This window comes from Cryptomeria japonica, chromosome 3, assembly GCF_030272615.1.
Source record: "Cryptomeria japonica chromosome 3, Sugi_1.0, whole genome shotgun sequence".
Taxonomy (NCBI): domain Eukaryota; kingdom Viridiplantae; phylum Streptophyta; class Pinopsida; order Cupressales; family Cupressaceae; genus Cryptomeria; species Cryptomeria japonica.
Window position 1 is genome coordinate 827,280,254 of NC_081407.1, and position 27,418 is coordinate 827,307,671.

General features: G+C 35.0%; 1 protein-coding gene and 1 long non-coding RNA gene across 2 annotated transcripts; one reads left to right on the forward strand and one right to left on the reverse strand.

The window, feature by feature from the left end:
* Positions 1–500: 500 nt before the first annotated feature.
* On the reverse strand, positions 501–26,955 carry LOC131037306 (uncharacterized). The gene is made up of 2 exons (XM_057969400.2): positions 26,240–26,955; positions 501–1,418 (listed from the first exon to the last, which is right to left on the reverse strand). The coding sequence occupies exons 1-2, from the start codon at positions 26,274–26,276 to the stop codon at positions 1,087–1,089; spliced, it is 369 nt and encodes a 122-aa protein (XP_057825383.1). The 5' UTR covers positions 26,277–26,955; the 3' UTR covers positions 501–1,086.
* LOC131037308 (uncharacterized) lies at positions 14,130–16,972 on the forward strand. The gene is made up of 11 exons (XR_009104204.1): positions 14,130–14,210; positions 14,322–14,561; positions 14,666–14,929; positions 15,028–15,180; positions 15,489–15,761; positions 15,845–15,941; positions 16,050–16,180; positions 16,320–16,380; positions 16,488–16,562; positions 16,649–16,723; positions 16,823–16,972. It is a non-coding gene; the product is annotated as an uncharacterized LOC131037308 (long non-coding RNA).
* Positions 26,956–27,418: the final 463 nt, after the last annotated feature.

Genomic DNA, 27,418 nt, shown 5'->3' on the forward strand with positions numbered 1-27,418 from the left:
TTTTATGTCATCTATTTCTCCATGGTGGGTAATGGAAGTTCTCAGAAATGCTTCAGAATGATTTTTAATTAGTTTTAGTTAGACACGAATTGAAAGTAGAAAAACTAATATTCGCCTCACTCAGAGTTGCCGTAAAACTGTTTTATTCACTGAAACGAATCAGGGACTTTTTGATGTTTTTCATGGTTCGAACAGAAATATATTGATTTAAATCTGTTTATAAGTCGCAAGCCTGATTAGTAGTTTACTGAAACAAAAATTCCGGGTTTGCTTTGTTCTACTTTTTTTGAAACGTCTATCAATTGCTGAGTGCTTTTCTTATTTCTGATAAAGTTTCTTGATCAATGGTATTTTTAAAATTATTACAGTAAAATAAACTATTTGATTACTGTAATTATCATCCCAAATAAAAGTCTTAAACTCTCTGTATAATAAAATTGATTCATTTCCAGAGTTCAGTGGTATTTTTCCAATCATCATAATAAAATAAGTCTACAGGCTAATCTTGAAACAGTAATATTATTGTTTTTATCTTAAAAAGCTCCTAATACAGTAGACGCATTTACAAATAATGAGTGTTGTTTCATGATTTACAATGATGCGGAAATAATTTCAAGAATTTTTTCACTTCTTCCTCTATAATAAACCTCCTCTACCAGAACCCTTTGACCGGGTGGGTGGGATCCCAAAACAACTGTGCGAACAATTACTCTTCAATTCACACCCATCTCAAACCCAGTAATCTCTCTGTTCTTTTCTTGAACAATTACCTGAACTTGGATTTGCTTTTCTGTAATCTGCATTTGATTTTCAAATATGCCTTCCCAGATGCGGGCTTCGTTATATTGGATCAAACAATTGTACAGATGGGTCAATTATTTTTTCGAGCAACAATCTCGAACTATTGGCACCATTCTCAGACCATTAATCTATTGAAGGGGAAACATTTATCTGAACTTGGATTTGCCTTTTTGTAATCTGCAATCGGTTTTCTCCAATAGTCAATTGACGGTCGATCATGATATCGATGACGCCGTGCAGAGAGCAGGGTAGGTGACCATGAGATACAATCATTTGACAGTCAATTCACACTACTCTCTCGTGATCACCTACACTACTCTCTGTGCGGCGGTCATCGATTTCATGATCACCTACACTACTCTCTGTGCGGCGGTCATCGATTTCTTGATCACCTACACTGCTCTCTGTGGGATTGTTGGTCGATAAAATACTTGACGCACTTGTGCAATTTGTTTGACGCAATTTGGTGCTATTATAGGGGGCATGATGAAGCCCACATCTCAGAAGGCATGCTTGAAAATAATAGCGAATGTTATGAAAGAAAGCTTGTGCTAATGAGTTCCTCAGCAATGAAACGCATAATATGCCAGAAAAGCTGCAATTGCTTCTTCTTGTTCCTGCAAAATAATGGACAAAGTTATAAATAGTTTTTATAATGCATTCAAGTACATATCTCTAGAGGTCTTGCTATCCAATTTATTTGGTTGTGTAGAGTATTTGAGAGATGAAAACTATATTTCTCTTTCAATTGGATAATTTAAAAAATGAAATCAAAAAAAAAATTATATTAAGCATAAAATTTGAAGCTATACCCTAGTTACCCGAGCCTAGGCCAATGTTGTACGCTTTATAGTAAAGTTTTTTTTTTAATGCATGGATGCAATTAAATATATATTTTATTCAACAGATCTCTCTCTGATATGAGATTTAATAGATCATATAGACGAGAGTTTTCACACAATGTTTCACAAAACCCTAATTTCATATTAAAAATAATACTTTTGAATACAGCACATCGATTAATGCAAAGAGAGAGAAAAAGACAATTATCAAAAACCTTATATTCAGTAATCCAACCACTACGCAGCCACTCAGGGATCTCGTCCACAACTCTCCTCCTCCGTAATGGAGGAGAGCACCTTCCTTCTCTCGCAAACACTGCTCTCTATTTTAATTCAAATTTCCGTGGCTTTGGTGGCTACTTTTCGACCACAACAATACCCCAACAAAATTCTTTTATTAAGATGCAGAGAAAATAATTTAAAGTTTTTCAGTTAGAGAAATCTACTGCAGAATGCTTTCAAAACCTATCGTTCCCTTCTCCTTTCCGCATGGCATAAAGATGAGTTAGCATAGAGCTTTATATTTTCGCATGGCATAAAGATGAGTTAGCATATGAGCTTTATATTACAATGATTTTTGGAAAAAAATAATTAATGCATTAAAAATAAAAGAAATATAATACTAATCTCTATTGACTTCCATCTTTCATGTAGTAGACACACTTCCATTGTTTGTGCTGTCCACCTGCTGCTTTCCTAGATCTATTGAAGTTTTTCATTGTCATATTCCTACAACATAAAATTTCTGAACACACTTTTTAGGCCTAACCCACAAGTTGGCACCTCCTAGGCCATTCAAACAAGTGAAGGCCATGAGGTAGATGAGGAAACATTATAAAAAATTGATGGTTGGAGTAAAATAAATAGTTGAATGGCTAAATTGAAACTACTCAAAAGTAGATAGTGGGAAAGTAGACAAAATAAATGATTTGAAACAAGCTATCCAATAGCTAAGAAGGTTAGGTAAGAGAAATATTGTTTTGTTTTAAGGCGAATGAATAGTTTCAATTTTCAAAGAGTTGCCTATCTTTGATCCAATGGTTACATGAGTAGTTAAGATTACCAAGGAGTTGTTTCTATAATTTTCAACTAAATTATGCTCTCTTGCAAATACGTGATCCAATAGTTAAGAATTGTAAGCAAGAGAAATGTTATTTTATTTTTAGAAAAATCAATAACTTCAATTTTCAAAGATTTTCTTATTTGTGATCCAATGGTTACATAAGATACTTACTATTTTCAAAAAGTTGTTTCTATAATTTGACTCTAAACTTATGTCTTATGGCAAAATAAGTGATCCAATGGTTAAGAAGGGTATGCACGAGAAATATATTTTAAGATTTCTAAGGAGTTGTTTCTATAATTTCCCATCAAACTTGTGCCCCATAGCAAATAAGTGATCTAATAGTTAAGAAGGGTAGGTGAGAGAACTTTCCTTTTTGTTTTGTTTTTAAAAGCAAATTAATAGTTTTGATTTTCAAAGATTTGCTTATCTTGTGATCCAATGGTTACATAGGATAGTTAAAACTTTCAAGAAGTTTTTTCTATAATTTTTCACTAAACTTATGTCATATGGCAAATAAGTGATCCAATGGTCAAGAAGGGTAGATAAGAGAAATATTATTTTATTTTTAAGCTGAATCAATGGTTCCAAATTTCAAAGAGCTGCCTATTTCATGATTTAATGGTTACATAGGGTTTCTTGTTTCTATACTTTTTCACTAAACTTATGCCTCGTGGCAAATAAGTGACCCATGGTTATATATATATATATATATATATAAAATTTTCAAGGGTATGTTTGTTATCATATAATTGTTCAATCAAAACATCAGTATAGATATGTTAAATAAATTTATATGAAAGATGTAGAAATATATTACTTTCATTTTTCATATTAGATTTACTACAACAATTAGATAAGTATCTTGAGGTCTAAGTATCTTGAGGTTGATATCTTTATAGCATATCTTAGACAGATGTGTTTAATACATTCATACCATTTTATTGTATATTTCTAGTTAAAAAAATGAATGCTTGACATTTACATGATTATCAATTTTATAATAACTATGTTTTATCCACTCATTCTATTGCCCCATTCATAGCATTATAAATATTCTTATTCACCTAAACATTGACATGAATAAAATTATTTTGTTAATATAAAAAATATTAAAATTTACACTACTATAAGTATTTAGATTTATATTATCAAATAATAAATATAAATGATAAACTAATGTTATGTGTGTTTATATGTCTCGATATCATGTTTATTCAATATTTCATATAAAAATTGGAACTGTCGTGATGGCCCGTTGGTCCGCCTCCTTCAAGCAGTCAACCGTCGGCAGTGGTGTACCCTCCAATATTCAATGCTCCTTGACTTTTGGCTTTACTGGTGTGTGGCCATCGTTAGGGCATGAGGAGAAAGGAGAATTTTTTCTATGGTCGAGCGAAGCGGGGAAAGGATGCGAAGAATGCCCTTTGGCGATGCCCTGTTCTAAATGGGAAACATGACTTTCTGCCTCCCTCCTTCACACAAGATGATGATCAAAGGCTTTCAGCGTGCTTGGAGGGTGGGGTTAATGTAGATTTAGGGAAGGGGCTTGTGAAGGAAGGTCGATTCTGAAAACCCTAATCTGGCCTCTGACCAAAACCCTACAAAAAACTTCAAAGCAGCATTGTGTATGGATTTCAAGACCTCAAGTATGGTTGATAAATCTCTTACGCTCCATCACTCCTGCAGGTAGTCAGAACTCTCATTTTCCTATTTGTACCTCTTTATCTACTCCAGAAATTTGTCTGGATGAATTAGCTTTGGATAGGGAAGGTTTTTTAATGGATCATGCTTTGACTTGTCGCTTTACAAAGACATGGCTAAAATTGTGTGATTTGCATGCTTGGGCTACTGAAAGTTGGAAGGAATTTCTGGTAGGAAAGGTCAATATTTTCCTGTGTGTAAAAGGTTTCTTTATTTTGGACCCAGAAAGAAAAGAAAATGATGCTAAAGAATGGCCCTTGGACTTGCCAAGGGGATTTTTTTTTGTGTGTATGAAGCATTGGTTTCCAGATTTTGACCCACGAACAGAAATTTTTAATTCTGCACTTTTGTGGGTAAGACTTCCATATCTTCCCATTCAATTTTGGGAACTGATCTGTCTCAAGGCCATTGGGAATGGTCTTGGTGGGTATCATTGCTCCTCCATTGAAACCATCAACTATCAAAATTCAACGTGTGCTCATGTCTCTGTGGAAATAGATCTGGACAAGGGCCTTCCAACTGAGATTTTACTAAAGGTGGGCACCAGATGTAGGAAACAGCTAGTGGATTTTGAGAAAATACCTTTTAGATGTGGGGTCTGCTTTTCAACAAAACATTCAACATCACACTGCCAAAAAAACCTCACTCTAGGAGCTCCCATGTCTCTAGTAAGCCGACATGGTGGATTGGTGTTGAAGCTCAATATTACATCATTTCTCCTAATGCTTCCAATCTGTCAACTCGATCTCATCTTTCTTCAAAGGTCAAGGTTTCCCCTACTTCTAATGAGTGTCCTCCTTCTCTTTTGAACCCCCGGTTGGAGTAGACACTGGTGGTAAAACCCCTTTGTTCAGTGGTTGATTCAGCGCAAAGGAACTCAGAGCCGGGGAATCCCCCCGAGTGTTTGGATATTGCAGGTAAAAAGGGTGGGGCAAACTATGTTGTTGGAGAAAGCAACAACCGGGATTGGATGGACTAAGGTGAAGAGGAGGAAGCACATCACATAGAATCAGAAATCTTTTTGTTCTTCTGAAAAAGAGAAAAATGAATCAACTTAGTTTGTATTGTAGCCCTTCGAGCTGATCTGTTGTTGCTAGGTGTAAGGATACACTAATACATTTGGGGTCAAATTCTGATGGAGGTTTCCGACGTACAAGGAGCATTGTGTGAAAATTTGCATTTTATTAAAAAAAAAAAACACAACGCATTTTCATTTTGAAAGCAAACCGATCGAAGCAAGCGGCGACCGTTTTGCCTCCCTGCCCCCCCCACCCCTCGTCGGAGCGATCTCTGCACAAGCAAGGTAAGGTTTTTTTTGCAATCAAAGGAACTCTTTGTTTTTCAATGAAGGGCAACTAATTTTTTTTCGCAATCAAGGGCAACTGGTTTTTTTTTGAGAATTAATCCATTTTGTGCATATCTTGCGATCTTAAAATTCAATGAAATGACATCTCTTTGAGGTATTCCGTCATACGGTGCACAAGCCATGTGTATGCTACCCCATTTTGCGATTTTTATTATTGGAGCATTTGCAACTAATTTTGGACAAAAAACCCTCTTCGATTATGCTTTGATGGATGTCCATACCTTGTTCCAAAGCTCCTATTTTGGCACATGCGGGGAGGATGCTAGCAAACGTTGCATTGAGATAAACATGACTGTATTTCATGAGGATTTGAACTCAATAATATGTTCGATTCTCCCAAGGATGGATGGACTATACACTTGAAAGGCAGATGATTAAGGATGATGACAAGGTGAATTTTCCTTAGAATGATAGGGTTGATTTTCCTAAGAACAAGTAGATTCATGTAAACTAGAGGATACAAATTTGGACAAAATAATGGAAGGAGACTAAAACTAGATAGATTCACCTAAATGGGAGTGTAGTCATCTAAGGATAGGAAAAATTCACCATTTGCGTAAGAAAGATGGATAAGATAAATGATTTATGTGAAATAGATTCACCTAAGAGAAAGTAGATTCACATAAGGATAGGTGGATTTTCCTAAAGATGAAGGGATAAGACTTAACAAAAAGAGGACTTAGGCTGATGACAAGGAGGATTCATTTAAGGATATGGCATATTCACCTAAGGGATAGTGTATTCTCCCAAGAATATGGAAAAATTATTGATTGGTGGAATGACATACTAGATCAAGGAATGATACAAGGGTAGATTCACCTAAATATAGGGTAAATTCAGCTAAAAGGGTACCCATGAGATTGTGGTACTGAGTACCTATCTATGGATGGTGTATTTAGATACAAGTATGATGAAACCATGCTTGTGTATGATGAAACAAAGTCCAGATCTCTATTATAGGTCCAACATAATCTCTATTATTTGAGACACCATTTTATTAGAATATCCAATTAGGGTAATTTATGGGTTTAATTATGGATCATGTTGTCTATTTCCATGCACTATTGAACTTATTTGGATGTATTGTGATTATTTTAATTTTGAAGTTATAAATAAATTATGTTTGTACCTTAGAAAGGGTAACTCCAATTGATGTTTGGGCAGTTTATTTGAAAACTTATGGTGATTATTGCCCTATGTTATGTAATGGAGTTATTTTTACACTAAGTAATTAACTAGAAAAATGAATTTGTATTGTTGTACAAGTATGATGAAACCATGCTTGTGTGTTTACATGTTTGTGCATCTTATTGAGAACCAACCTCGCTGTTGAGGAACTCAATAAATGTGGTGTTAAGTAGAAGAATGGAAAACTCAAGAAGCTATGGTGACATATTGTGGCTTTAGTAGGGATTATCTCTATTGACCACACCTTTCAAAGATAGTATCGCCTAGTTCTCCTCATAGAATGGACCATTTGATGGCTCATAGTGATATCCTATCCTACATTTATCTTGATGGCATTGCCAATAGTTGGTATGTGGTTCTTGGTACAGGTTTCCTCTTACCCTTTTATCTTATTTATATCTCCGTTCCAACATGTGGAGATTGATTTTTGTCATGCTATGATGATTTCCATGTATGCATGTGTTTTGACATTATGCAAATAGATATGATGTCACACCATACTTATGTTTTGATATAGTGTAGGTGATGGTTACATGTTGTTGATGGTAGTGATTTGGGTTCAAAGACACAATTCCACACACACACAAATATTTGAAGATGCATTTTATATTATTCCTTCTTAGTGGCGATTAGTGTTGGAAGATTTGCACACATGTAGAGAGGAACTCATGTTAGATACAATAGGTTGTGTTTGATAACATATGAATGTGCCTCATGATGTATACATATAGCTTTGGTGTGTGACATGCATGCACATTTTTCCATAAGACACATTGCTATGTGCATGTGCCCTATGCATGTCTTCTTTGTGAGGCACGTTGCTATGTGCAATGTGGCCCTAGGTGTGTCTTCACTATGAGGTGTATTGCCATGATATGTTACGATTTGTAGTGTGCAGGCCACAAATGCATGCATGAGGGACTATTATTATAGTCATGTTTTTTGGGCATGTAGCCTAGGCATGTCTTCTCCATTAGGTACATGGCCATGCCATGTGGGAGTTTTTGTGTTCATGCCACAAATGCACACATGAGGGACTATTATTGGAGTCATGATGAATCTTCACTCTATTTAGCCACAATTTCTAGTCATATAGTTATGTAATGTGCACTTTTAAGGATTGTGAATTTTCCTTCAATTATTGATGATCTCTCATCTTTGTTGCATGGGCCAGCAATTTTATTTTATCTTGTTTGAATTAGTTTAATCACTATTGTGAGTTTTCTCTATTGTGTAGTTATTGTGGCTATGTTTGATTTGCTATTGGAATTGAACACATTTATTTGACTTATTATTGGTACTATTTTTTTCTTTCTTTCAATATTTATGTTCTTTGGTAGTTTAGTGAAACTCTTGCTATTCTTAAATGTTGTCTTCTTTGTTGTGATATGATTCCTCACCAAGATCGATGTAGATAACCTTGGATGAGTGTATATAAGGATTCAAACATTGGGAAAATTTGAGGATAGGGGTAAGTGTTTCTTGTATGGGTAGCTACGATCCACTTGTACATTCTTAGTGATTATTGACGGCTATGTCTTGGAGGCTAATCCCATTAAACAAACAAGGGGGAAGTCATACATAATTGTATGGATCCTCTCTAGTTGTGTGTGGATTCAAGACCATCATTTCATATGGTTCTTGGTTACTTTGTGAGACCATGGCATCCTCTTAGACCAATATGTGAGCCTTGTATTGTTATCCCTGCAATGTGGATGAATAAGTGTATGTTAAAATAAATGCTTTGCATGCCATATAGTTGCATATGAGTTGTTCACACCATCAGATCATGATTTAGAATATGTGAATTCTTTTATCCATGTGAAGTCGAATGATTGATTATGAAAATGTGTTATACATTGAAGCATAATCTATAAGATGTTCTCTTCAAGAAAAAATATTTATGCTTTCATAGTGAAATGTTGACGAAATGGGGTCCTAGTCTAGGAAAGTAAACTATAAACTTATACATTCACCATTTCAAAACATTTTATTGGGGAATAGTCAATTTGGTTCAATTTAATTCCTCTAGGAGAGACCAACAATATGATTAATTGTTCCATTTTGATGTGACTGCATATGATTAGATATAATTTCATTGAAGATGCAAGAACTAAGTAAAATTATGCAAAATTGACAAGATTAAGCATAAACAAGCAAATAATAAAGCAAAAAGCTAACTTAGAGGTACATATTTGGAAATAAGACTCTAAAATGAACCCAATCAGTTACCTATAGGGAAAATGAGGTTAGAGATAATCTACCTATATGAAAAGTGGTTAAACTCTACCTCTAAGTGGCTCATCTTGAGCATTGTCGGTATAAGGGCATTGATGGCATATTGTATCTGGTTCTATCATTTTTGTGGGTGCAAAATTAACAAAGCAAAATAGTATTAGTGGGATCATGATCTCATCAAAATGGTTTTGGCTTTGCATTTATGATAGCACATTGATCACACCTTACAAAAGGTTCCAATCTCATACATAGCATCCCAAATTAAGGTCAATAATGATGTAACTTAATGCTTAAACTGGAGTTCTGGGTAGTCATATACCGATGATTTCTAGGAATGATGCTTAAACTGGAGTTTTGGGTAGTCATATACCCATGGCATATGGTAGGGGTGACCTGCAAACAATGCTAGTTCTAGATGCCTATTTGCTTGGTGTATAACTTGTCAAAATTAGATCGATTGGCTACAGGTCTGCCATAAAGTTTCCAACTTATCAACAGTGAAAATACAAGAACCAAGGCTTAGAATACTCAAAAATGTCTCTCAGAAAGTCTGCAATAGGCAAACTTTTAGTAAGAATTTGCAGACACAATGCTCAGAAATTCACACAATCAGCTACATTAAATACATTCTCTATTAAGTTCAATGTTTTAAGATGAAAAAGAAGAGTTAAATGGTTTTGGTTCGATTTGCAATTTTTGTGAAGCTTTTGCACTGAAGTTTCCATAGCTTGATTTTTTTGTCTGTGAAGAAAGAGCATGTCAGATAATATCAGCGAAGAACAAAATAAGGAGACAATTGCTAGATTATGGTCTAACTTGAAAAGAAAAGGTGATGGGAAATGTTATTGCCCCTGCAAAATTTGTAAGGGCTTAAAGACTAGAAGACTTCTAATCAAAACAACTAAGAAACATTGTAGGCAGCATGGTCACATTGAAGGGGAACATGATTATCATCCACTGGTAAGTTGTTCATTATATCGTTGTAACAATTTATATACAAAAGAAATCACTTAATAATGAGATCATGATCACGGTTTATTTATGTTGATCATTTTTATATAGGTCGAGTACCCCAGGGCACATGATATGGACCAAAACAACCCGAAGAATATGGTTTTCGAAGTGGAGGAACATGGAGGTGTGAATATCGAATCTGAAGATAATGATCCCATGGAAGATGATGATCATGCACCAGAAAACACAATTGAAGATGATGGTACAAATACATTGATCCATGACACATTTAGTACTGGCACAACTAATCATGATGATCAGGATGACCTTGATGTTCATGATTTACCTCTTCTTGAGAAGGCATATGAGCCCCTTTACAAAGGCTCCCAAACAACTCATCTCTGTTGTATTGTTGTTGGTGAACTTGAAGGTTATGAATGGTTTATCCAACATAACAATCTCACGTATGTTAAGGTGTGTGTCATACATGTCATTACAGTTAATAAATGGTGAATCATGTACCATTAATATTCTTTATATTAACACCTCAAACTTTTTTTTTGCTGTAGATTGATAGGTGAGTTTTTCTTACCACCATCAAATATTCTACCTCACTCATACCGAGAATTATCTGCCACTATGAAAGATATTGGAATGGAGTATCAAACAATAGATGCTTGTCCCAATGATCATATTATATATCATAAACAACATGAATTTGGAACAGGATGCCCTGAATGTCATATCAGTAGATATCGAATAGATCAAATAACAAAAAAGGTGCCTCACAAGGTTCTTCGTTATATTCCCATTATTCCACGTATGCAACAATTATTCAGGTGCATTAGCTTGGCACAATTTATGGATTACCATGCACGCAATAGAAGTCGAGATGACATTATTCAAATGCCTACAGATGGTTCAGCATTTATGGGCATAGAGGAAAGGTGGCCACACTTTAAAGAGGAACCTCGTAATCTTAGGCTTTCATTGGCAACGGACGGTGTCAATCCATTTGGAGAGTTGAGATGTGGATGGTTTAGAGGCACTTGAAATTTTTGAAGGCTTTGGTTCGACAAAGAGCACATCCTGAGGGTTCTATGGTGGAGGGATATATGGTATACCAAACTATGGTGTACATTACTGAATATCTTCCTAAGTTTGCAGCAAAAATCCACGTAGATCGCATTTGGGATCCCAACCCCATTAATAAATTTGAAGGGGAGCACTTGATGAGGAAAGGTAGATTGAAGAAAATGAGAAGTAATTATAAGATGTTATTGTAGTAAATTAATTCTTCATCTTCTAAATAAATCAGTTGTAAGTGGTCTATTAATTATTTGTATAGTTGGTCGGGAGTGGGATGGGCTACATTTGTATATTGCAAACAATCTTGATTAGATGACGGTGTGGATTGAACGATGTCAACATTTTGGTCACACATTAACATGGGATGGTGTCGCTTCATTGGTTAAAGAAGCTCATCGTAATGGAGATTCCAATGTTACACAAAGGGAAATTGATTTAGCATATGGTTTAAGAGATCAACAGGTACGTATAATTTTATTAATCACCCGTATGTTTATCAACTCATGATGCAATAATCTTAATATGTTAGACATATTGTAGGTCAAACACCACAAGGCTATGTGCTGCAATGGTCATAATTTTTGCATCAAACAGTTGGATGACACGAAGAAAACTTGTGATTCTCAGATAACTACATTCTTTGAGGTGATCAATATTTCATCTAGAAACGACATACATCCTCAAGAGTCTCAAAATCGATACTATGGCATTTTGGATGATATACTTGAGTGTGACTTTAATTCCTTCAAATTAGTTCTGTTCGTCATCAAATGGTATAGGCTACAACTAAATAAAAATAATCCTGATAGAACTGTTATCGAACATGATAATGGTTAATACAAGGTCATTTGAACGAGTTGGGGATGAGCCCTATGTTCTTCCAAGTCAATGTGAGCAGGTATTTTACTCAGAGGTTCCACATAAACCGAGTTGGTCATTTGTTGTTAGACATGATCCAAGAGGAAGGCCGATAATGTGTAATGTGATGGAAGAAGAAGATACTGAAGAAGTAGAAGATGATATAGATGATGATCACGATCGACGGTTAGTCAACGATGTTCCTGACGGAAATGTACATGAACAAGAAGCTGACGATGATGATGTTGCTGCTACTGATGATGATGGTGATGGTGATGGTGACAGTGATGGTGATGGTGATGGTGATGACAATGACGATGACGAACACAATGACGACGATGACGATCATCATCATCATCATCATCATGGTCATGATGATGAGTTGGATGAAGAAGAAGATCAATGACATGAATGAAATGTATGAGATGCGATTATTATATTATCTATTTAATATTGATATCTTGATAGAAATTGATTTGACTTATATGGTTACATAAATAATTCATATGTTTTGAATTCTAATGCCATTACTTAATTAATTCATGATGCATCTCTAGCTATGTGATAGATGGTGATTTAAAATACATATGTGATGGATTACATGCTTATGATGATACATGTGACATTTTTTGAACTTTGTGTTTATTTATGGAATGTGGACTACTTATTAGCTATGTGATGGATGGTGATTTATGATACGTATATGATGGATTACATGTTTATGATGATACATATGTGATTCTTATGATGCTCAATTACATATATGATGATACATATGTGATGCTTATGATGCTTATGATACTGCAGTATTTATTGTTTATCAAATTACAAATGTAATGCTTATGATGTTCAATTGTTGGTGCAAGAACCTGAACCCCTTTGACGAGGATCCTACATAGTCTCATGGATCGACAGGTATAAGTCAATACACCTTATAGAAATAATATATTTTTTAAAAATTACAAGAAAAACAAACTTCCTCAGTTTTTCAAACCTCAACATTAGCAGAAAATTTAATATAGTTATCAACACTTGAGGCCCCAGTTGGACTTACTCAAATTTTAATCTCAACATCAACTTTATGGCCGACTTCTTCATCAATATTACCCTCATTTGCAAAATATCTCTCTCATTACCAACTAACTCTCTCATTTGATGGTGCATAGGTATCACCAAATAGATATTTGTCAGATGTGTCTTCCTCAAGTGAGGGAAATGCAGGAATAGAAGAGGAAAGTGAGACATGTAGTAGATCTCAAATAAGGAGATCAACTAGAGGTCAAAAGATTAGAAGATAATTCAATAAACACATAGAATTTTTTCTTGCTCAAGGGGGGTCATGTTCTTATGATGATGAGACCAAAGGCGACATTGAGGTGCCCTTGAGGTACAAACATCTACTGAAACAATGTGTACTCAAGGAACTTCCTCCAATAAACACTGATTTTTGTGTTAATGAGAGGATATATCGCATAGCACCTTCGTCGTTACATGGTTTGGGCCTATTTTCCATGGACAGCATAAAGATCTGTTACAATAAAGTTGTTGAATTGATGGAGTTTGTTGGATCTTGTTACAATTATAATGATTGGATGCAGATTGTTCGATATAAAAAAAAGTATGCATAGGTATGCACTGTCAGCCAATTATATACAACAAAAAGATAATGATCAAAGTAAACAAGTGGCTGTATACATTGATGGCAGGCGAAAAGCAACAGGGAATATTGCAGGTTTTATAAATAGTACATGACCTGGGTCAACTAATAAGCAACCCAATTGAATATTTGAGGCATGTGAGGGAAATTGTGTGCTTGTATGTGAGATAAAATCAATAAGTGTAGGGGAAGAGCTGCTAATCGATTACAATTTGAATCGTATAGATACAAACAAAGTTACTATCATGGGGGTGGTACGTACTATATATATACCATTTAAGCCAACTTCCAATTAATGAATCCAATAAATCATTGTATTATTAAGTTTTTTTGCTAAGTCTATTGGTTTCATTTCGCTAACGTTTTTATATTTTTTCTTTGTCACAGGGCCACATGGATCCACCACATAGCACAGATAGGGGCGTAGGTCCTAACACTTCTACGGAGTAGGTAAACCTCATTGTAATTGTACAAATTATATAGAAGAAAACTATTACATTATGATCTTTTCTTGAGTGTTTTGAAGTAATTTTGGTAGTGTTAATTATATTCTTGTCATAGATGAATGTTCGGGATAAGGGAAAGGAACCTGCAGTACCTCAGCACCTCCATAGGGATGTGGGGTGGTCGACAGTGTTATGCACTGATGACATCGCACTTAGCACAAACCCTATACAATTGGTACAAACGAATATTAGAAAAATTAGCCAAGAGATTGTTGATTTGGCAACCATAAGCCCTCAGACTGATGAGATAACAGAGAGGGTGCAACTATTGTTGTGGACAGTGGAAAACTTGCAAGTAAGTAGTAATGAAAGCTTTAATCATAACAAAAGTTCAATAATGGTTTATATTTTTTTCTCTTTTATGTCATTAGCTAAAATATGTATGTGTTGTTTTTATAGAAATTTATAAGGGCTCATCATCCTGGTGATGATGATCAGGGTATTGCGGGTAGTTCAGGTGATGACCATGTTCTATATATTAAAACCACTCCTTTGGACTTGTGAACTTGTTTTTTTAATGTTTTATATATTTAATGTATTACTCTTCATGTGCTAACATGGGTCCGAGGTCGACCCCAACTGTATTGCCGACTGCAATGTCGGCAACACATAGCATGCAGACATCGTTTGTTGCACCGGATCATGTTGACCCGCCCACTAGTGGTAGATCCCTCTTTTTCTCTCTCTTTCATTATGTGTTTATTACCCTTGAAGTGTTCTTTCTTGGAGGCATTTCATAGTGGATTCATTTACTGTGGTAGGAGATGCACATGAGGATGCACCAGAGGGGACTACTGGTGATAATATACCATCATTTCCTGGATCTTCCCGTATTGCTAGTATGGGAACGTTGTAGGCCACATTGGTGGTGAGCGACGAAGAATTAATTCCCTTGAAGATACAGAAGGTTCCAGGTACTTTAAAATTATTATTATATATAGTCCAATTGTAATTTACTTACTGATCACTCATTTTGGACTAATGATCCTATGTTTTTTTTGCAAGAAATTATAATTTTTATAAAAATCTTAATGACATTACATTGCAGATATTTGGGCCCACCATACGTAAAAGGTGGAACATCATACATGAACTAACCCTTATCCACTATTTTGATTTCATATCATTGCTAGAATAGTTTTCCTTTTATCCATTTCTTGAACTATATCAAAGGTAGCTTCAGTTTCTTTTTAAATCTAACAGGTTTGTTTTTTCTTCAAAGGTGGAATGACCAAGAAAAAAAGTTAAAAGATGAACTCACAAACCGTATGGTAGGGTTGTTTGGAAATGACACATTTGACAAGACTAAGCTCCTGGAAAAAGCTGGCACATATCTAAAGTATGTGAGGGACCAATACATGACACATTTAGAGATGAATGTAAAGTATGAGCGTCCCCCCATGATTGCAGAGAGGGAGTGGAAGGACCTGATTTTGAATGCAAATGAGATAATTGAAAGGAAAAAAGGAAATACACCACCAGGCGCTAGAAGAAGGTATGTGATACTATTAAGAATGTGAATATGTACTAATTATTCATTATATTTATATAATCTAACATATTTCAAACTTTTCATAGATTGAGTGACACATCAAAGGCAACCAAGGCAAGACAAGAAAAGCATGGGCAACACAAACTCGGCTCTGGTGGTTATATGAAACTTGTCGCACGAATTGTAAGAATCAGTAAATTAAGTATCACATCAAAATATTTATAAATTGTAAACAATTTTTTTTTTATCAAACAATACAAGCAAAATTCACAATACTAAGCAAAAATGCAGGGCTCTGAATTCAATAGAGCACCCATAGAAGATGACAAGAGAATTGGCTACCAGCAAGGCTATATAGCCGTGGCTAAATGGCTATGAGAACTGAGGGGCAAACACGAGATTCTGATGCATCTGTCACAATGGTAAATAAGTTAAATGAAAATTATTTCAAATTGTATACTTAACCAATAATCTATTTGATGTTAAGTTTCAACATAAAGTGACTATATTTTTTTTAAATAAGCAAGCAATGATAACACTGCGCGTGACATTGGAATGCAGCATGATAATCGTGGAACAGAACCTATACATGAAGGTCCGGATGTGCATCCTAGTAGTGGAGGTATTCATTTGCTATTCAATTTTTTTATTTAATTATCAATACAATTAAACATCTTAAATTGAAAATTAGTGTAGTAATTAATGTAACCTTTATTGTTAATATTTTAGATCATGTAGTCGGTGGTGACCAAGAGGAGCATGATCCAGGTAGACAACATCAGGAATGTGATGTTCCCCAATCAGGTAAAGAGGACCACTATTATTCCTTTAAACAAATTTAATTACAATTGGTGTATTGATTAATGTAATGTTTCGTATTTCAACTCCAGAAGATCTAGAGGGTGTTTAGCATGTCGAGGTTGAGGCTAGACAAAATGATGTGGAAGATGATGTGGCCCCATCAAGTAAAGAGTGTAACGGTTGTGTTGTTTAAATTAATGAAATACTTGTAACAATAATAAAAAAATATTTTGAATTTAACCCAATTCTTTGTTATTGCATAGGACCCCCCTTTGGTTCAGCATCCTCATCCTTTGTATAGGACTAAGCATACATCAAGAGCATGAGAAGAAGGCAGAACATCCAAAGATGGGGGAAATGATGAAGAAGACGATGCTCCACTTAGACTTTACATAGCTTCAAAAAAAAAACAAAGAAAGAAATGATTGTAATCTACCTTATTTGATAATGATTGATTTTTATGTGTTAATGAATGTAATTATGTGCTAATGAATGTTCATGAATGATATGTGTTGATGATTATTGATGAATGTTGCATGTTAATGAAAGTTAATGAATTTTATGTGTTAAGGAACGTTATGTGATAATGAATGAATGTTATATTTTAGTAATGGATGAAAGAATGAATGAATGTTAGATGTTAACAGGGAATTTAGAGTGATGTTAGGGGGGGGGGGGAGGGGCCAAATGAGCTTCCACCTTCACATGGTTGGCCTTGTTAAGTAGATAATATTAAACTATTCTCAAAACTAAGTGAAGCTCAATAAGATAACACACTTTTCAATATTTCATTATGTTGCACAGTTAATCTTATTGAATAATGTACATATATTGAATCTTAATTGCAGGGTCCAATAGAGCCAACACGAACAACACCATGGTGCAACTGCAAAAGTTGTGAATATGCCTCATCATGAATAAAGATGAATTAGCGCATTCTCTGAAAAATATCAAATGCTCTATACTTTGGAAGTTTTGAAATTTTTATGATCATATCGATCCCCTGCCTAAAAGCTTTTTTCCTTGATTTGTTTGTGATACACATTGAGAGATTTTTGTTTTCCTTTTATTTATGCATGTCTTAACCATTCTCCACATGCTTCCCATTCTTATTTAGATTGTTGTATTTTTACATATGTTGGAATCTGTAGCTCCACATACATGTTTTCTATGTTCTTTGTAACTGTATGAAAAGGTGTAAAATGTGGGCATAGTCCAAAATCTTGATTACCAACAAGCTATTGTTGTTTAATAGTTCTAGTGTTTGTATTAATTGAAACAATTTAACCCTTTTAACATGTTTCATAGCAAACTTGTGCTTTGTATGCAATCTTATTGTTACAGTTCAATTACTGAGGTGATGTGATTTTCAAAAGTATTCTGATGAAAACAAAATTGGTTTTCATTTATGTATTTTATTAAAATTTTAGAGTTTCCTCGTGAACATTTAAACTTAGAAGGATTTAAAAATTCAATACAAGAGTACTGGACATAATTTCTAGAGATAGAACTGAAACTCTCTCCCATGACTTTAGATTGTTTCCATGCTCTCTAGGCTAGTAGCTTTCAAACACAAAACATAGGTCTTCTAAATTCTATCCCAACATTAATTAGTTCCTTTCTCTTCTTTTTCATCCTTTTGGAAAGAGAATTGGAAATTGTTAGGAACGAACATCTTCCTAGGTGATTTGTTAAAATACAATGGGGAACTCAATCAAATTTTAATTCACTTTGTTTTAAGTTATTATCACAATTCATTGAATTATACTTACAAAAGGCTTATATTTCCAAGGTAAAATATCAATATCTTTCTTAGGTGATATTAGATAGCAGGGTCTCTTGGCTTAGACAAAATCACCCTCTCATTGTATTCAAAGTAGATGCGTAGCAAAGCTAGATGCATCAATCGTTAAATCATAAACAAACACAAGCTCAAAAATTGTGTTACCAAGTACGCTTGGAACCTAGCCTGTAACTAACTAGTTCATACTAGATATTGTTTGAGTATGGTATTCAATTCTATTAGAATCTACAAAATAAATATTAACCTATAAATTAATGTAAGTGATAACATTTTTAAAATTGTTAAATATAAATGATAATAAAATCAAAATAGCATAACATAGTTGATTTCATAAGAGAGAAAATGAAAAAGTTCACAATATCTTCACTCAATATCCAAGATTTTTAATCCATGAGGATGAAGATGAGGATGAGATAGAAAACCAAAAGACAAGGAATTGTTTATCCAAGTTTCCAAATTTTTAAGGATAAGGAAAAAAACATAATCCTATGAAAGAAGGAGAATGTGCAAGCCATTATCTCAAGTTAAAAGAAATTACTTAAGTAAACTAAACAAACAAATGCAATATCATACTTATGATAAAACATATCCACTTGGTGAATAAAATGGTACATTGGCACACCCCCTTAAGTGCAATTGAGGTAAGAAGAAATGGGTCACAAGGTTAGGTATCCATGTAAAATATGAAATAACCCCAAATTATAAAGAGAGTGTACCCTCTCAAAGTAGAGACTAGAAAATCCATAGGACAAAACTCCATCCCAAGTGACATATGTGAAGGATAATATAGACCCACCCCATCCCCTAAAGTTGGTGCCTCCACAAAGAAGAGAGAAAAGCAATGCAAAATGTTGAATGGTGAATGTTGTAGTAGGTTCATTTGCAATAAATGATGCACCTTCCTTTCACAATATGGAAATCTTGAGTTGTCAAATTGTTGAATTCCCATTCAAGTGGAATGTAGAAAGGAATTCAGATGTATGGTTTTTGAAGCGACTCATGTGTCTTGATGTTGATGTTAAGCTGTGATTGTTCCAGAGAAGATTCGGGGACTACAATCATTGAAGTATGAGACCTTAATTAATGTGAAATAGAATGTGTCATGTTGCATGATATGGTGGGGATAGAACAAGTGAATTTACAATGGGAGACGATGTAACTCGATGGGCATTGTCATCAATGAGAAGACAAATATTCTCAATTGTTTTATCAATATTTGAAAGGTGAGAGTCCACAAACAGATGTGAAATGTTTAAGTAGGCCTCTCAATAAAGTGGATCTCATAGACATGTAGAATCCTATATAGAGAATCATTGAGAGCCCTTGAAGAAGCAAATTTGAACTTCGATGAAGCAATACATGATGGAGGAATATCTTGCAAGAGGAAATCAAAGTCATTATGGTGTCATCTAGATCTGAAATGTGGTCTAATTTTCAAAAAAGTAAAGATGCTTGATAGGAATGTGTCCTAGTTGCCGGCTGAATCTAGAAGACATATAATCCTATTGCAAAGAATCATAGAAAGTTCTAGAAGAAGCAACTTTTAATTCTGAAGTAGCAACGTGTATAAGAGATGTTCTCATTTGTAGAAAGAGTATCAAGAGGAGGATCACTAGTCAATGGACCATGTCATTGTTGTTAAATACCTATGCTTTTGTTCATAGTCACTTGGTGTAGGAATGAATTCAATGAGATAGGGTAGGAGATCCTACATAATGTAATTTTTCACTATCCCTTGTTTTGAGTACAAATGGTTCTCTGAATTTATCTTGACAACAGAATGTCAGAATTTAATACCATAATCCATGATGAAAACTACCAAAAATGAAAATTTATCTTAGTTCGCAATTACAAAATGCTTTTGTATAGGCCTCTCGAAGAGTAAGTACATCAAATTGAATATAAATTGAGTGTATGTATTAGCAATCTCCCAAATTGTTCAATGGTCTCCAAACCTTGTCAATTTTTTATTTTTATTTTAACTCAAATATGTATGGTATAGGCATATCATTGGTTGTGTGATTTTTTTTTCCTTAAATGCTTCTACAACCAAAAGAGACGAGTTTTAGATGAAAATGGGGTCTTATGGGCCTTTTTGACACAATGGTAGGTTCTTTAGACCTGAAAATGCCCCAAAAAACTAGTCGATTGCCTTAAGTTACAAACAAATCCTTGTTTGTGAGCATGCTTCTTGATCTCCAATTTTGGTAGAATGAAAGATAATCTTGACTTTCTCAAGCCTTTTGGATGCTTCGAAACCACCAAAAAAAGCTACTTTGATCATTGAAATGTTGTAGTGACTTGGATAAAAAAAGAAAACTAAGTCTAAACTTTAGAAGTTAGTTTTTTCTTGTCAAATTATTTTCAATTTTCAAATCATCCAAGGATGCAAGAGGAGTATATTTTGTTATGACAAGATAAAAAATAACTTAGAATCTTTTGAAACCATTGAAACATGGGGAACCCTTCCCCCCCTCCAAAATCCCTATTTTTTCAGGATGCGATACTTAGGGGAAACATCCCCTTGCCGCACCACTTAGGGACATCCTAGGGACTCCAAGGAGTCTCTTGACCATCTTGATGATGCCTATGAGTCTCCCATGGCCCCCAATTAGAAACTCCAATTCTAAACAAAAATGGTGAAATTATTGTGAAAATGTCATCCATATTAAAGGTTTGGCAATTCCCCCTAACTTTGATGGGGGCTCTGCCCCAAACCCCCCACAAGGGGCACTACCCATTGACCTCAAACCTCTACCCACCATTCTTATTGTCAATGCAATTCTTTCCATTTTTTTTATGTTGACTAGTTTAAACACTTAGTATGCCAAACTTTCATCTGCAATTCTTATACTTATTCTTAGTTTGTTCCCAAAGTTCCAAAACTCTACCACCATTGTTAATGTTCAAATTTCAATGTAATCATTGACATATTTTTAATGTTTATTGTAAAATTTACATAGTGTGGCAAAGTTTTATTTACAGTTGTTATACTTATTCTATACACATCCTTTTATAATTAATTTTTTAAGTTGTATATATATTTGCATCCCACCCTGCCCCCTTCGTCATCCCCCTGTCATCCCCAAACTTAAGCCCTTGGTATGTTAAGATATGAAAGCTCACAATAGTTTCATTTGATATGTTAATCAAGGAAAAACCTACAATATATAGCTTCCAAGATTCCAAATCCATGAGGATCATGAAGAGGTAGAAAACCAAAAAAAGAAATTGCTTATCCAAGTTTCCAAATTTGTGACAAGGAAAAAGTAGAATCTCAATCAAAGAAGGAGAAAGTGCAACTCATTATCTTATTCTACCTAAGTAAAAATATTACCTAATTAAGATTTTTAATAGTGGAATATCACACTTAGGATAAAACATATCCAAAGTAAATAAAATATTACATTGATAGGCTTCTTTGGTTACTCTAAAAGTGGTGCCTTATGAATTATGTTCTTGGATACTAAAGTTTCCAAATTTTGGGCACTCTTGATAGCTTCTCGTATAGATTGTGATTCGAAGGCTTTAACCAAACCTTTCAATGGTTTCTGTTGATGTGTTTTTTATGCACTATGCAACACAAAATAAAATACTAAGTATTCTATCCTCTCTTGAACAAAATCCTCCCAAGAGCTAAACTATGTGATAAAATGGGATGACTCCAAGATTCCAATAGTCAAGTCTTGACTTTATATTGCAGATAGACTCAATGATTGTGATGTGATATCTACTGGAATCACAAGGGGGACTTACATTGCTTGGGTCAAGACCTATCCATTCTCATGTTTCATGATTGATTTACACTCCATGATTTAGGTCATCCTTGAGCAACATCTCGACTTAGCCAAATTTTGTTTTTTTGTACCCTAATTCTTTAATTTTGACCCCTTACTAGCATTGCGTTAGGTTTTATTGGAATTCTTGCTTCTCTAGCATGGGCACATTTCTAGGGTTCATTCACACAAATTGCTCTTGATGAGTAAGCTAGTATCATGACCATGACTTAAACAAAATTTTAACTTAGTCAAATTATCTCCTCCAAACTTCTATGAGTTCATCGCCTTCATTCTTCATCATTTGGATGTCTTTTGTCATTGGAAGGTAATTCTTGACCACCATACCTCAATCTTGACCTATGCTACCCTAAAACCCTAGAACCTAGTCGTGTTTACAATTGAGATCTTGGTGACTTGATCACTTAATACAGCTTAATCATGCAGGTCTCATCTAACTCCGACTCCAACACTTAAGCAAATCAACCCTAGCAACCAAGTACTTTGGGAAATATCTTGCAACTTGACAACATGGGTAATGATGGAGGAATGGAAGGTGAGACCTATAGAGGTGAGAGAGAGAGAGAGGGTGAGAGGAAGAGATAATGACCTGGAGAGGGTAGAGAAAGAGAAGTAGAGAGGGAGAGAAGAAGTTAGGGATGGAGAAAGAGACCTAGAGAGGGGAGAGAGAAGAGAGATAGTAGAGACGGATAGAGAAGAGAGATAGAAGAGAGATACCAATGTCAATCTTTTTCTATAAAAAAAAAATTTCCGAAAAATCGGCCTATCATCGAAATTCCGACTCCAAAGGGTAAAATTCCGACAAAGGAGTGCCATCGAATGCACAACATCCTCGTCGGAACTCTCCTGGAAACCGTCGTTGAGATCGCGACAGTATTCTTTCAGGGTATGAGCATCCATGGCAGCCATCGAAAAGGTTGGAGGTGATGTCGGAATTGCGACGACCACAAGGATAGTCGGAACTTCCGACACAAAGTTTTCGACGGCTTTTTTTGTCGATAGTGCGACGAAATTGTGTCGGAATCCCAACGATTTGCTGTCAAAATTTTGACCCGAATGTACTAGTGATAGGAGTTTAGTGTAGTCTAGTTTGTTGCACTCTTTTAAGGGGATGATTTGGCAATTCAGTGGATTTAGGCCATGATCTCAATATTTTGTAATTACCTTTGAATATCAATAAAAATCAAATTTTTTTTGTTAAAAAAAAATATTTCATATAGTTTAGTTTCAATATTTATAAGAGGGTCAGTGTGCTTTGACTATAGAAAAATAAATGAAAATAATTTTTATCAGTCAGTGAATGTAATTAGATCATTACAACATGGACAAATTAATTGATAATATTCATTAACACTAATTGAAAACATGAAATATAATATAAAATAAATGTATATAACATGAGAAGTGGTGAGTTCATAAGGAATGAAGAATATATATATATATATATATATATATTTGATAGGTCTTGATTAAGAATAGTTGATATCAAATCAAAAGTTCCATTAGAATCATAAGTCTCTATTATATTTATGTAGGAAAAAACAATTTTGGATAATCTCTTCTATAAACATCTAATTCTTTCTTGAATGGTAGCTTTTTTTGTGAAGATGTTTTTAAATGAGGCTGAGTTCCATTCCTTGATCTTGCTTTTAATCCATTGCAATTTCTTGTAAAACTAATACATTCAAGAACTAGGAAAGAAGGGGGCATCCAGCCACCATTCCTGAAGTTTTGGAAGAAAGGAGAGGTCCCTAAACCACATTTGTTGAAACCTAAAAGTATTGGGGAACCTCCTTTGATTAAGAAGCCCAACAAATTCTAATTTCAAAGGGAGATGATCTAAGCCCGTGAGGGGAAGAATATTGACTTTTGATTGGCCAAAGAAAGAAGACCAGATAGGATTGATGAAAAATCTATCCAGTCTTTCAACAATAGTCTAAACACCTTTCCTTCTATTTGACCATGTCATGGATCCATTCTCCAGGATACAATCCTTAAGACCATTTGTTACTACAAACTCATTAAAATCTTGCATGACTTTTAAGTGAGAAAAGATACCTCTTGGTTTATCTCGAAGAGATAAAATGGCATTAAAATCCCCTACAACTATGAAGGGATCATCCGGGAAATCAGAAATAGATAGGGAAATGTTATCCCATAGAAGTTTATTACCCATGGTTGAGTTTGGAGCATAAACCAATTTAACATGGTAGAAAGAGGTCGATGAAGAGACCTTCACATGAATACAATTTGCTTTGATATTAACAATATCAACATTCAATATTTTGGGTTTCCATAGGACTACGAGCTCACTAGATGCTCCAATAGACTGAGAGGCTACATGTTTCCATTTTGTCCAATTTTTAAAGTGTTGGAGATCTGATTTTTCAACAAACTTTGTTTCTTGCAATAGTATCAAGTCAGCTTCATCTGTCTCCAATTGAGAATTGATGAGGCGACGTTTGTTAAGGGCATTAATACCCCTAACATTCCAAGTGATTTTCCTCATTGTGAGCGTAGAGGGCTTGTAGCCCCCCTTTGACTTAAACTTTCTTGAAGAGTTACCTGAATACCTTCTTTAACTTCTTCTTTTGTTTTCTTCGCCATTCTCTTTTTTTTTTAGGTGGTCTCCTAACACTCCCTTTAGGTTTTGGAGTGACCATCCCTTATTTTGACTTTGTTTGATAAATGGACGACCTTATAGAAATAGGGGAAGATTTTTCAGCCACCAACTGATGATTGTTTGAGAGAGCCAGAGAGAGTCCCGGATGAACAAGGTCTTGGTCACTATCCGAAACATAGGAGGAATTCTCAATATCAACATACAGAGATAAAGAATCTTCTTCAGTAAAATTTGAAAAGTGGGGCTCTGATTGAGCTATGTCCAGAATACCAATAGGATCACAAAGATCCTAATGAAGCCAATCTTGTTTGTTCTGATGGTAAGTAGGATTCCTTTGAGGCGAAGGTTTCTTATATGGAATAATTTGATCCTTCTTTTGAGACAAAAGCGGGAACTCACCCTTATTGGTTGACTGAAGTGAAATAACATTGCGAAGACTAATTAGTTCATCAAGATTCTTATTTGACAGATAACAGTCTAAAAAGATCGAGCACATACGAGCAAGCTGATTGCGAACCAACTAATTGTAATTCCCATCAACAAAAGAATCCTTAAATTGAAATAGGAAGTCTCAATTGCATAAAAGATTTGGGGAGATTTTCTTCCAAGAAAGTGAAGGGGATCAGATTTTAAGATTTCCCCAACATTATCAATTTTTCAGGCTACCATTCTCGAAGGAAAAAAATCCTTGAGAAGATAGAGAAGGTACTTGCCTATCCTAAAAAGTCTGATGCAGGGGAGGAACAACTAAAGAAAGTTGTTGTTCAACCCTAACATGACAAATCTCAGAAGTGGGCCTATTTATCTTTTGAGGCTCTAGATTTGGAACTATCTCCTCACATTGGGTATGTGTGAACTTACACAAGTTAGGGTCTGAACAATGGTCTTCACAGACTCTTACATCAAATGAAGAATGAGCCTAACATTGGGAGGTAAAATGACCCAAAGAATTTGACATGGCCTCCACCACCGAGGGAGGTTGAGTAATAAGTTGTTGAATCTATTCTCCATTGTTCGAAGATTTAGAAATTTGCTTAGGCAGTGGTTTCGATAAATCCAAAAGAAAACAAAATCTAACAGCTAGGTTTGTATTCTCGAAAGGAATGAGATCATGAACATTTCACAAATATACCCAGTTGATTGGCAAATAATTCCAAAAGATCTAGATCTCTCTATTCTAGCGATAGAGATGGAAAAGAAATCCAGAATGGTGCAAAATTAATCTTTTCAACATCAGAATTAAAATTAGGTTTCCAATCCATTGTAAACAACCCGAACCCCTTACAGAATGACCCCTTAAATTTACGAACCCTATCCCTGGAACCATTATCAGAAAAAATGGCAATAAAAAAATACATACCCTGATTGATATAAAAAATTTCTCTGAGCCCTTTCCACAGATCTTTAGCCCAAGCTGATACAATATCAAAATCAAAAGAATGGCCCGAAAACTTACCAATGAGCACACGATTACGGAGATCTGAGACTTGCATGTCCAAGAGGCGATCAGGTTGAAAATTTTTAAAGAACCCATCAGGTTGTCCTCTACCCACATTACAAATTTCTGCCACAATCAAAGATTTAACGGTTGGAGCAGTCTTTTTTCTCCAGATCTACCTATATTGAAGATTACACTCATGTGTGTTATGCTCTGATACCTTTGGTTTGAAGGGAGGTTGAATAGGGATATTATTGGGGAATGTAGGAAATAGAGGTCGTTGCTTCTCTAAGGGACCCAAGGACATGTTGTTCAAGGATGAAAGGAAGGGTGGATTGGAAGAGCTAGAAGGGTCCAGATATTCGGAATCCTGCAAAGGGCCAAGACCTCTATCATCAAAAGCTATATCAAATACTGGTTGCTTCCCTTTGTCCAATCTGGGAAATGGTCGTGAACGAGAGAGCCTCCGGTTTCAAAAAAATGAGGGAGGGTTTCAAGTGAACAGGGGAGGTTTTGATGAGAAAGAATTTAAAAAACCCTTGTTTCTACGAAACCTGTCTGAAAAGCGGCCATGAGACCGGGACTGAAAATGACCTCCAAAATTGCAAACCGGCGATCGACCTCTGGACCTGTGAAAGCGATGTTGTACTGATGTAGATCTGACATGGGGAAAATCGAGACATGCCTTCTGCCCAAGCCAACAACCTATTGTTGAACCCATCTTTTTTCTTGTTTAACTCAAATTTTAGCAGTAATGTTCATTCCTATACCCCGGGTCAATGAAGTAGGAACTGGCACACAATATTCAAGTACAATATTAAAATTATTGATTTTTTAAATTAAATATTTGTCAAGATTTTCACATTTTTTTAAGAGGGGGTATGTTAAAGTTATCACTAGACGTAAATAGGAGATGAGGAGGGGACACACTAAAGTAGGGGCACAGACATGAGGTGTAAATTGGCCTACTAACAATTTAGGATGACACATTTAGCTCCCACTTTAACATGAGTATGAGACTAGGTAAATAATTGTGGTAAAGTAGATGAAAGAGATGAAGGAGAGGAGTAATTAGGAGAATAATCAAAAGGAGTATAAGACATCACTAATTAGGAGTATAAGATATGGATAAGTGCACCAAGATGGTGAACAAATAGGGGGTATAACTGGACATATTTTTTCTAAAATTAACTAAAC

What these genes read in the sequence shown, in the direction of transcription:
- LOC131037306 (XM_057969400.2), bottom strand. Translation starts at nt 26,276, where the DNA reads ATGCAAGTCTCAGATCTCCGTAATCGTGTGCTCATTG. An exon ending in CCGTAATCGTGTGCTCATTG is followed by an intron (nt 1,419 to 26,239) that starts GTAAGTTTTCGG and finishes ATTATTTTGCAG; the next exon opens with GAACAAGAAGAAGCAATTGC.